This window comes from Varanus komodoensis, unplaced genomic scaffold (genome assembly GCF_004798865.1).
Source record: "Varanus komodoensis strain SLA01 unplaced genomic scaffold, ASM479886v1 scaffold78, whole genome shotgun sequence".
NCBI classification, from domain to species: domain Eukaryota; kingdom Metazoa; phylum Chordata; class Lepidosauria; order Squamata; family Varanidae; genus Varanus; species Varanus komodoensis.
This window is the reverse complement of record NW_025336455.1, coordinates 1,113,457-1,125,382: the sequence shown is the minus strand read 5'-3', so window position 1 is coordinate 1,125,382 and position 11,926 is coordinate 1,113,457. Positions and strand designations below refer to the sequence as shown.

Genomic DNA, 11,926 nt, shown 5'->3' with positions numbered 1-11,926 from the left:
CCGCCCCGCCAGGAGCCGAGCAGCTGCTGCGGTGCCGGGCAAGCGGACCGGCGCCCGCAGCCAGGCCGGGATCCCCGGAGCCGCACCTGCCGAGGCTGCCGCTCTCGCCTAGGCCGCTGGCCGCGGCTGGCCATGCGCTGAGCGGCGCGGGGAAGATGTCGCTGTCCCGGCTGAGCGGCTTCGCCAACGGCTTCCCGGAGGAGCCCTCCGGGGCGGAGGCCGGCGCGGCGGACATCGCGCGGGTCCTCAGGTGCCTGGAGGTGGGCACCGTCCTCACGCTGTTCTACCAAAAGAAGTCGCAGCGCCCGGAGCGCAGGACCTTCCAGGTGCGCCTGAAGAGCCGGCAGGTCGTGTGGAGCCGCGCGCCCGAGAAGGTGGAGGGAGACGGTGAGTGCGTGGCCCGGGCGGGAGCGGCCTCAGCGGAGCCCGGCCGGGACCGGGCCGAGTCCCACCGGGCGAGCAGGGCGGTGCTCGCCTGGTGCTGGGAGCCCCCGGGAGCCCTTTGGCGGCTTGTGGAAGCGTCATGGCAGCACTCCAACAGGTTGGGGGGCCGCTCTGGCCCCGGAGGGGCTGCCCCAGGAGGCCCCCACCCGTCCCACGCGCCAGGCGCCCCACTGCTAGCATTCGCGTTTCCATGTGGGAGCACCCCCAGCTGCGTGTACGACAGCCTAAAAAACACAGTGGCTGGTACAGGAGCGTGAACAGCCTCTGCAAGCACCAGAAAGTTGTGGGGAGAATTTATTTAAAATTTATTGCATGTATTTCTAGGCTGCCTTTTAGGACAAAAAAGCCTTCCGAAGTTGACTTACGGAAACATAAACATAAAGCAATAGACTATAATCTTAAGCAGCAGTGAAGAACATCTCAGGGTACACCAGCTGCCCATAAACCTGTTAAACAAATTAAAGCTTGCACTAATATTGGCATTATGGAAGGCAACCTGGGAATAATGTCTCAACAAACCTCAAGCCTCAACAGAGCAATGTCTTGACTAAAAACAGTTTGGAACAAGTGGGCCTCAAAGACGCGTGTAAAGGCCAGAATGGCTGGGGCCAGCTGCACCTCCCTTGCAGTGAACTTCTGCAGATTGGGGCCGCCACTGAGAAGTCTCTGTCCCTTTTGCCTCCGAATCTGATGATTGTGGAGGTGGGCCTACAAACAGGCCCCCTGGGTGGATTTGAAGGCCCAAAGAACTCTTAGAATCGTAGAGGTGGAAGGGGCTGTGAAGGCCCTCGGGTCCAGCCCCACGTCACACCATCCCGCTCAGGTGGCTGTCCAGTTTCTTTTTGGATGTCTCTAGTGTGGGAGAGCCCACCGCCTCTCCAGGCAGCTGGTTCCACTGTCTTAAACGATTTGTGAGTTTTGCTCTTCTGTGGGAGCACTTTCCATAATCCAGACATCTATAGGGCTTCTCATTTGCAAGGATGAGAAAGGTGAGCGCTGACTGAAGCTCCTTCTGTGGAAGGGGGAGCTCCCAAGATTTGTTCTCCTCCTGAAAGCGTTTGGGGGGCTGACGCTTGCAAGGCTTCTGTGGCAGAGGGGACCCGGCACCCTGGGCTGACCCCGGGCAGTTCCACCTGCGTGCCGAGACTCTCCCACCGAGTCCTTGCATGAGTGCCGTCGCGGTGGAGAGCAGGGATTCCCATCTGCTGTGACGTTCCACCCAAACCTTGCGTGTCCTCTGACTCTGCGGGCTTTCACTGGGGACCGGAGGAAACGGGGGGAATCACTGCTCCACCATAACTAACATCCGGCGAACTTCAGAAGTGTCTCGTTTCCCATCCTCTGGATGAGGCTGTGTGGGACTGGGGTCTAAGAAGCAGTGGGCCAGTTTCCATCTGCAAAGTGGGAGTAGTGCCCCAGGCCAACCTGCAGTGGGGGTGTGGTCTAGATCCATGGCATCTTCAAAACGTGCTTTCCAAACCAACCTTCCGCTGGATGAAGTCTGGTGGGTTTCCTCCAGCTCCTTCGTTCCTATTGTGTTGTCTTCCTCCTCTCTCTTGTAAAGTGTTTCTTTTATGCTGCCCTTCAACAGAAAGTATTCCCAGGCCTAGAATTCATAAAATTGTTAGAACATAAGACAATGTGTGACACACCTGATAACTATAGGTAGCTTTTAAAAATACGCAGCATAATGTTGATTGTGCCAGAGATTGAAAAACTTTGGGAAGAGGCTACGGCCAGGCAGGGCCTCTTAGAAACAGGAATCTCTAAAGGCTTCGGAGAATGGGGCAGCATAGAAGTTTACTAAATAAATAAAATAAAATACATTTCATTTTATTACATTTCTGGGCCCTCCCCTCTGTGTGTCTGTGAGTAAGTGGGAGAAAGAGAACGAGAGAGCAGGATTGTGGGTAAAGTGTCAAGGCAGTCCATGGGGGCGGTTGAGTGGCCCCCTGCACTTCCGGATGTGGCCCTCGTGGGTGCTGACGCATGACCGCAGCCATGCTTGCCCAGAGCCAATGTGGCCTCCAGGTCCCAGAAAGGCTCTGCATCCCAGCAGCTTAACGTCTCCTACAGCGCCACCTCGAAACGGGCCTGCTGCTCCATCAGTCGCAGCCGAATGGTGTAGGAGGAGAGCAGGTGTGTCCCCACCTGGCAGGAGCGTCTGGGGAGTGCCCCTCTGGGTAGCCAGCACCTGCCGAGCACTTTAAGTAGCACTGGGATCACTTGTGGCAAGGACATCTCTGGGCATGGGCAGAATTCAGTCAAAATGTTTTCAGAGCTTTCCTGCTGGCATCACATAGGCGCAAGCGACGGGGTCTCTTAAGGCCCTTTGGACGGCCCCTTCTGCAGCCGAGCGAGAGGTTCTGTTCATTTTGCAGGTTGCTTCTGCAAAAGATCCACTTTCGGGGATGTAGCCAAGTTTTCCCGCCTCAGTCTATGGAAAAAACGCAGATCCCAGATAAGCTGATGTCACCTTGGTTTTGGTTTTCCTTTTGAAGCAGCGCAGCGCCATCGACCACAGAACTGAGTCATCAGCTTGCCCCAGCAGGAAGAAAATTCTGCCGCCCCCGCGCCATTCTCTAAATCCTCAACATCCTCTTTTAGGGTTTCGGCCCTTTGTGGTGTTAAGTGGGCATCGCGTTCTATTCTCGGAGCCTGTCGACTCGAGAGGTGGTTTTGCTCAAGGAGGGCTCAAGGAGGTTTTGCTATTTTCTTCCTGGCTGAAGAAAATTTGGCAGGGGCTGTTCGGATGGATTTTGGACAAGGAGAATCATCAGGCAAGAACAGGCTTTTGGGTGCAATGTCAGACAAGTCCTACGGCCCCTGGATGGCGAATGCTGGAAGCAAAGGACTCCTTGTCTCCCCAAACCTGCACAGGATTGTGCCCATAGAGCAAGGGGTGGTGAAAGGTAGATTTTCAGAAGTTTTGAACTTCCGCTCCCCAGAGCCCTTGCCAGGAGGGTCAGGAGTCAGGAACCCCAAATAGCCGGATAAATAACCCGTCCGGCCCTGCTTTGGAGACCGTGCAGTTCCACGGCTGTTCTGTTGCCGCATAGGAGCACCAGGTGTATGTTCTACGTAGGGCCTGGTGGAGGAAGTCGGAAAGGCGAGAGGGGAGTGGGGGAATGGTGCTTGGCTGCACGTTTGCATCTCCGGCCACGGTGCAGGACAGTCCCGGTGTGGTTGGATGCTGTCTGATGCGAACGGAATGTGCTGCCCCAGAGGTGCTCTGAGGATCTGGTGCTCTGCTTGGGACATCTGGGCACTGCCTTCTTTTGTGCTCTTGGAAAGATTTTCTAGGCTTTTTCCAGGCCGTTGCATGTCAGTGCTGTTTGTGTTCCTGCTCCCCAGCTAGTCATTCGTTGTGCTCTTTATGAATCATGGGCTGAAGGATACTCTTAACTGCTGAGGGGGAAACGGGGTTGTAGAATGTTCGTAGGCAGTACAACTGCGTGAGCGAAGGGAAAGGTCAGATCTGCTCGGAGGAGGAGGGCATGTGGGGCTTGGGTCACGGGGGGCTAGGTGGGCAGCTGGTCCCCTGGAAGGCAGAGGTGGGCAGGGGGATTCAGTAGAAAGAGAGTCCAGGAAATAAGGATGCTGAGGAGCAGGCGGCCGAGGAGCGGTACGGCCAGTGGGCAAGCCAACAACGGGAAAGGAGGGAGGTCTGGCGAGAAGAGGGATTTTTGAGGAAGTGGGAGTGAAGAAGAAATGGAGCGTCGTATGGACAGGAAGAGTGTGGGTGAGAGCTTTGGAAGCAGCGAGATTCTGGGCTGCAGTTGGCCAGGGAGACGAGGAGCTGGATAAATGGTTGGGGAAAGAGTGGGAGGCTGCTTGGCTTCCAGCGCATCTTTCGGCTCGTACATATAGCAGCCTTCGCCTACCTGGTGCTCGCCAGATGTGTCGCACAGTGTCCACCAGCCAGCACATCTGGAGGGATGTGGTTGAGCTGTGAAATTGAGCATTGTGCAAAGAAAGAAAATAGGAAGAAGCCCGTCGTTTCCCGTGTTGCACAATCACAGTATTTGTGGGGCCTCCATCCTGTGGAGCTTTAGTCTGGCCTAGGAAGCCTCTTACGCTCTCGCGTGGCCGCCTTCGCCAACCAGCCACCTTCCGGAGGCTCTCGGCAGCACCTCTCACAATCCCAGCCACCATACTGCCTGGGGATGATGGGCATCTCAGTCCAGACCTGCTTTGACCTCTTCCTCCCCGTCACTCGGCCAAGCTGCCACTACCACTGTCTTCTCGTCAAATGCCAAGGAGCACCTGAAAGGGACGCAGCGGACGTGGCTCCATATCAGCCGACCACTTGCAGTTTTCTTTTGAAAGCCTCCCCTTCTGTTTGGCCTCCCGGAATCTCTGCAGGCTGGCCAGGCTGGCTGGCTGGGGGATGATGGGGTTTGTACTCCAGAGGATGCTGGATTAAGGAAGGCTGATTACTGCTAGTGGTAACACTGCTCAACACCAGTGTTCATAGGTGTTCCTATGCATTTATGTGCATTTATGTAATTATTTTTTAATTTTATTTCTAGACCATCCCATACCCAAAGTTCTCTGGGTAGCGTACAGCAGTTAATGAGTACAGTAACATGCCATATAAACCCAAATAACAGGAAAATATCATAAATGTAAGCTACAAATTTGAAAGCCAATTGCAACAGCTTAACTAAGACCAGTCCCCACTTCTGAAAAACCAGCTGGCAGCCCATGTTCAAATCGGAGTTGGGAAATGCCTCAGCCGAGACAGCAGTTTTAATCTGGGCTCAGGAAGATGCCAAAGGTGATGCTAGGCAGGCCTCGGCGGAGCGAACCTTCCATAATTTCGGGGCCACCACCGAGAAGGCCCTCCTCCTCCTCCTCCTGCTGCCTTGGAGGAAGGCCTCAGCTGGGGAGGGTCTCATCCGGGCACCTTGTGGGTGGAGGAGGCGTTCGGCCTGGTGTGGATGAATCGAAGCGGGGGCAGCTTCTGCTGGCCATTCTCGTCTGATCCCTTCATGTTGCTCCCCAAGCATAACTCCAGGGTGCTGCCTTGCAAGCTGGGTGTTGCGGGGGGGAAAGGCCTGTACGAGGGGCGGGGGCCGCGGCTTAGGCTGCGCCATCACTGGCCTCCTTTGCTGATTCTAAAGGCTTGGTGTGGATTTCCAGGCAGCGACCCGGCAACCCAGAACGGCGGACGGGCAGCTCTTTGTGCAGGCCTACCACACTCCACCTGAAAAACCCGCCCCCCCAAAAAACACACCGTGACCCCCCCTCCTTCCCTCCCAGACACTCGTCCGCTTGGTTTCCCTGCTTCCGGCAAATCGAAGCTTCCCAGCCAACCCCTTCCTGCCCGCGGACCCAGTTTTCCTTGAGGGGCAGACACGGGGGGGGGGGGCAGGGGCCCGCAAGTGCACTTTGTGGCAAGGCGCAGGGGCTTCTTCCCGCACGAGCCCCCCAACCCGTGTTCTCCTCCTGGGAGGGGACTCCCCAGGGCTTGTGCGTGGCCTCTGGCTCAGAGCAGAGGGAGTAAGACTTGGCCGCCGCCGGTCCTGCCGCGGCTGTGCGGATGCGTCTGTTTCCCACCCTCCTATTTTAATCCTGCCAGCAAGCAGTGGCTGCAAGGCAGAAGTCAGCCTTACAGTCCTCCTGCTGAACTGTTTATATTCAGGATGGGCAGGGTAGGGTGGCCACGCATTCTGCTTCACAGAGGATGATGCTCTGCTTGAAGAGAAGCTGGTCCTTGATTTGTACACCCCAACTCCCGCTTGAAGATGAACAGACATAAGAAGGGAGAGCGGCGAACACAGAAAGTTGCCCGTTCCAAATTTGCACCCAGGCAGCAGAGCGGGGCAAGCCCTGGCCACGGCTTCCCCCCGCGATGGGTTGCATTTCTGTTTAGACAGAGGTGCTTCTTTCCATGAAGAGGCAAGGAATCGTGTTCTCTGTCCCTGAGAAGCATTCCACAAAAGGAGAAAGATGGAAAGCCATTAAAGAAACTAGCAGCATTTGTAGTTTGCGGGTTCTCTGGACATCTTGCGAGCCAACCAAAGTTAAAAACAGATTTAAAACTTACGCAACAAATGCAAAACCTAACACTCAAGAAGGAGACACACATGTGCTGTAAATTCCTAAGACCATGTGGGGAGTTCTGCTCAGCGCCCCCTCCAGTCTCCTCTGAGAAAATTGGAAACACCTCCTGGGACCATCTGTGCTCATCTGGGAGGGCAGGCCGGGTTGGGCAGGCGCCCCCAAGGCCCAGGCTTGAGCTGTTCGGGGCCTGCCAGTGCCCCGGGTCCCAAGACCTGCTGGCAGCCACTGCGGACTTCCATGCCTGCCCAGTGTATTCAGAGGGGGCTGAACGTCGCCCCTTACAAAGTACCCTCCCAGACTTCTACCCGCAGCCCGCCCCTCCTGCCATGATCATCCTCTTCTTGCAGGAATCTTTGTGCCAGGGAGGCTGCCCAGCAGGGACTCCTTTAATCCAAGCCCACTCCCAGGGAAAGTGGCCAGGACACACGCCCTGCCCACGGGTCGCTCTGCAGATGGAGCTCTCGAGCCGTACCACGAGGTGCAGCTTGCCACAGCGGGGTGGGGAAAGGGCTGTCCGCTCAACCGCCTCTGCCTTCCGGTCATCGGTGTGAGCACCTCTACCCGCTTTTGTTACGATCGCCTTCCCTTCTCAGCAAAGGTGTTGTGGGCGATGACTGTGGGCCAGCGCAATGTCGAAGTGGACCTGAGAAAACACAAGCAGTGGATCAGGTGCCACCTGCTAACACCTTCCTTCAGTTCTCCCCCAAAACCCACGTTTTTCTCCGTAGTCAGACTTGAGATCTCCAGTAGCTTGGGGCAGAGAGCCGTCAGTGTGGCGCTCGCCCTGCCGTGCACACCTGGAATTGCTTTGCAGGGTCTTTGGAGACTCAGTCTGCCAGAGGCTGGTCTTGCCACAATCGCTGATTTTTAGAGGAGGGGAGGCTGAGCTTTGCACGCTCTCAGAAGGAGGGAGCTGCTTTCTAAGCAACCGAGTGGCGGCTGGGAAGTGCAGCGAGGAATTGCAAAAGCCGTGCTGAACGCAGCGCAGAGAATATACTTGCCTCTGACCCAGCTCCATCCCGTTCGCTTCCAGGGCCAGTCCTGGCTTGATTGCTCCAGCGTGCGCTCGCTTGTCTTTTCTTCGGTCCAGGGCCTCGCAAAGCTCCCCTGCAGCTCCATGCCTCAAACGCTTCCGAGTTCTTCCGCCCGCTTCCTTCACAGTCCAGCATTCGCACCCATCCACAGGGGTCGGGAAGACGGGTTGTTTAGGGCTTTGGATGTCAACAGCAAGACGTGGCTGTGGCTCGGAAGCTCCTGGCCCTTTCACACAGGTGCCACGTGTGTCTGACCAGGTGCTCCAGCGAGGGCAGCCCTCATAGGGTGCATCGTAGCAGGCCCATCATTTATTTGTTTGTTTTATTTTAAACTTTTCTACACTGTCCCTTACTGTGATCTCGGAACACTTTAACAATCAGACAATATAAAACAAAACAGAACACAGCATCCTAATAAAATTATGAACGAACAATAAAACCCCAATTAAAACAATCAAAACTTAAAGCATTGAGAGAATAAAAAGGTTTTAGCCGGGTGCCAAAAATAATAAAGTTTTGGAGCCAGGCAAACCCCTCTGGGGAGCGAATTCCACAGTCAGGGTGCCACCGCAGAGAAGGCCCTTCTCCGGGTAGCTACCCTCCTAATCTCCTTCTGGGAGGGCTCCCAGAGGAGGGCCACTGCCCCAGATCTTAAGGGGCGGGCAGGCACATATGGAAGAAGACGCTCCTTCAGGGAACCATGTTGGTCAGGTTCCCCCTGGCGCATCACAGGTGCTAGGCTATTCTATCCCAAACTGGGCATGGCTGGAGTCATGCAATGGGCACTTGGAGCTGCTGCAGCCACCTGGACCGCCAGTGACAAGAATGGAGAACCTGCTCTCATCCCTCTCACCTGCAGGCCAGGAAGTGTGCTGTTTATTGCTGAAATAGCACAAGACAGGAGCTGAGGAGGCCATCAGGCCTCGAGGTGGAACCTTGACCCGGTTTGCAGTAATAAAAAGATTAGCAGTAAAATGTAGTCTCATAAAGTTAGACAACCGTGCTCAGGATATGTCAGCCTGCATCCTGTGATGTGGGCTTTCTGGAAAACTTTGTACTGGAAGGTTCTCAGTCTGTGTTTGAAAAACACGAAATTCATTTCAACAACTGAACAACAGTGCTCCAAAAGGACTCTGTTATAATTTTGTCCCCATATGGAGCAAGGCTTTGACCTGAAATATTCTAGAGATAAAGTTCACACCCAAAAGGTGATTGTAATTTTACATTCTGTTGACTTTTCCTCTTGGAATAATCCTGTGCTTTAAAACCCAATGCAAGAGCTTCCTTTCACGGTTTCGATCAAAGAAGGAAACGGAAGTGCTGGGGCCCGCTAAGTCAGCCTTCCCCAACCGGGCGCCCTCCAAGTGTTTTGGATCACAGCTCCCAGCACCCTCCACTCAGTATGGCTGGCTCCTGATGGTGGAGGTTGTGGGCTAGCACATATGGCAGCCACAACAGCCCGGTGACCCAAATGGAGCCCACCTGGAGCGCAGTCCTTAATGCAGTCGTTCCCCCACACCCCCTGTGGAACTCCCTGCCTCTGGATCTCAGCCAGTAGCGATTCTTTGTTGTTTCCAGTGCTTCCCAAAGCCATCTTTCTTTCAGGAAGCTTTCTGTGGGTGACCAGCCATGGTTTTTATTATTCTGTTTTAATACTGTGTGTTACTCTTTGCATCGTTGGGGGCTACTTTCGGTTCCACTGCACATGAATTTCAGCAATTCATATTTATCCTATTTACTAGGATAAATTGCATTAAAAACATTAATTATGGCTCTGAAACTGTAAAGTTTGGCTAGTATTATATTTGCAACTGGCATCCCTTCATTGTTGCTAATGAAATGATGCTATGGAAAATTTTCCATGGAAAAATGGAGCAGTGGAAAACTGTAATCGTAGTTCTGCTCATGAATATGTCTTCCACGCAGGAAATTGGCATTGCTCACAGAGAATAGGCTTGTAGGGGATGATGAAGACTCTTATCAGGGAGGGATCCCCAAGAGAGGGGTCTTGTGGGGTGGGGGGGCAGCTCAGTGGAAATGTGAAACAGGCAGCCCCACATTAGGCACAGCATTGAGAGCAAAAGTCTTGGTGGGGCGGCTCTTGTGTGCAGTTCTGCTCGCCTTGCCTGAGAAATGGCCATATTGGGCTGGAGACAGTGCAGAACGGGGCGGCTCGGAGGGTGAAGGGGCTGGGGCGACTCCAGTGCATGCACGCACCGGCCGACCAGCTGCTCACAGACCTCCTCTGGCAGGTGGCTGCAAGGCTCCCACCTGCCCCGCTCCTCAGCACCTGGCACATGCAGGCAGGCCCCCTCTGCTCAAGGAGGAGGCACGTGGCCCGCAGGGCTAGTAGCCACGGAGAGCCGCGTCCCTCATCAATCTGTCCAGCCCGCTTTCGGAGCCATCCAGATGGGCGGCCACTGCTCTTTCCCAGGACAGCGAATCCCACAGTTTAACTGTGCACTGTATGAAGAAGTCCTTGCTTTGATCTGCCCTACACCTCGCCCCCGTCAGCTCATGGGGAGACCCCGTTGCGCTCGAGTGTCGTGGAGAGGGAGAAGATGCCTCCCCCGACTTTCTCCATCACTGTAAGCCCCTCTGCCCTGCCTCCCCTCCCTCGCCTTCCTTCCAAGCCGAGCAGTCCCAGTTGCTGTCGCCTCTCCCCACAGGGGGGCTGCTCCAGCCCCCTGACCGCTTTGGTTGCCCTCCCCGTACTTTTTTCCAGCTCAGTCTTGTCCTTTTCCAGATCAGGCGACCAGAACTGAACACACGATTCCAAGTGTGGCCACACCAAAGGTCTGTGCAAGGGAAGCAAGACTTTGGCGGTTCTGCTTTCTGCTCTGTTCCTGATTCCGCCTGGCGTGGCGTTTGCCTTCTTCACAGCAGCTGGGCGCTGGGCCGGCGTTTTCATCCGGCTGTCTGCCCCTCCCCTCAAGACCCCCTCCTTGCTCCGTCTCTGCTAGCTCAGATCCCATCCGCACATAGCTGAAGCTGGGGGTTTTGCCCCGACCTGCATTCCGCTACACTTGCGTGCATCAAACTGCATTTCCTTGCATGGAGAGCGCCCTTTGGAGCGCCTCGCAACCCCTCTTGGTTTTAACCACCCTGAACAGTTTCATGCCATCAGCAGCCCCTCTGTGCCCGCCAGCGGCTGGGCACCCTGGCCTGGGGGACGCTGCAGCCCTGCTGTCCCGCCTGGGGAGCAGAGAGCCCGAGGGGGGGCAAAGGCTGGCTGGGTGGCCCCTTCACCTGACATGGCGTCAGGGCCCCTCAATGTTCTTGGGGACTTTCCGCAGAGGCACATGCTTCTGTTTGTGAACTTTCGTGCATAACTTTCAATCCTGTTTCACACTTCACTCTGCTGCTTTTGCAAGCTGCCCGGAGAACTGGCAGCCCACAAACATCAGAGGTCGGCGCTGCCTTTCCACCTGTGCTGTCCAGGTTGCTCACGGTGGCCCTTTCCCTGGACAGCAGCCATTTTATGCCGATGCAGCCACTGCAGAAGAGGGAAAAGAGCAAAACCTCCCCTCTTTCTGTGGCCAGTCGTTGCCTCACTTGCCCGAGCCACTTGTGGGATGCACTTTCGAAGCTGCGTCTCCTGTCTTGGCCATGGCTTGTGTGGACTGATTGGCTAGAGGGGGCGGCCAAGGGGCATCCCAAGAGCGCCACTCGTTCCCGAGCAGCTGGGCTTGGGATGGGGCGAAGCTCCGGTGTTGTGCTGGACTGGCACCTCTGACTCACAAACGTCTGGAGTCAGGAAAAGCCCCCCGCCCCCCACCAGCTCTCGGCTGTATGCGGCTTCCTTCTAATGGAGACCGGAAGCTCTCCTGCTATGTTTAATGCCGCTAAAAGCTTCGGGGTCATGTCCTCCTTCGGTGCCGGCTCAAGCGCCACATCTGCAAGGGAAGCGGCTTCGGAAACACCCTTGGAACCCACCAGGTTGCTCGCTTTCCAGGAAGGCACAGGAGAGATTCCCAAATGTTTTCCTCGCTGCAAACACACCCACCCCATCTTGCCTCCTGTCTGGTGCCAGGTGTGCTCACAGGCACACAGGTGAGGGGCGGTGGGGGGAGTTTGATGGTGCCGCAGGTATTTTGCCACTGAAAATCCAGTGCAAATTTCTCGGAAGGGGTTGTGGAGTGGTCTGGTCTGCAGCCAGCACGACCAAGCTTAATTTTGCAGTTTGGCTCCCGGTTATCTGCTCTTTGCAAATAGGGCCAATGAGTGAACAGAATGTTACATGGAGCTGCCTGGGTCAAGGAAGGGGATGCTTGCAAACTGGCTGCTGGCCGTATCAGCTGAGGACAGGGGGCCTCTGCCCGCTAGACTGGGAGGCCGGGCCATGGAATAAAAATGTGGACTCTGCGCAGAGGAGCTGG

General features: G+C 55.5%; 1 protein-coding gene across 2 annotated transcripts in view; it reads left to right on the top strand.

The window, feature by feature from the left end:
* Nucleotides 1-123: 123 nt before the first annotated feature.
* The window catches only part of LOC123035300 (1-phosphatidylinositol 4,5-bisphosphate phosphodiesterase gamma-1-like), a 56,165-nt gene continuing 44,362 nt past the window's right edge, over nt 124-11,926 (top strand). For both annotated transcript variants that reach the window (XR_006416913.1, XM_044453331.1), the window contains exon 1: nt 124-387. Coding sequence is in view for 1 of the 2 variants with exons in the window: in XM_044453331.1 (XP_044309266.1) it covers nt 156-387 (232 nt within the window). In the remaining variant the exon portion in view is untranslated. The remainder of the gene's footprint in view (nt 388-11,926) is intronic.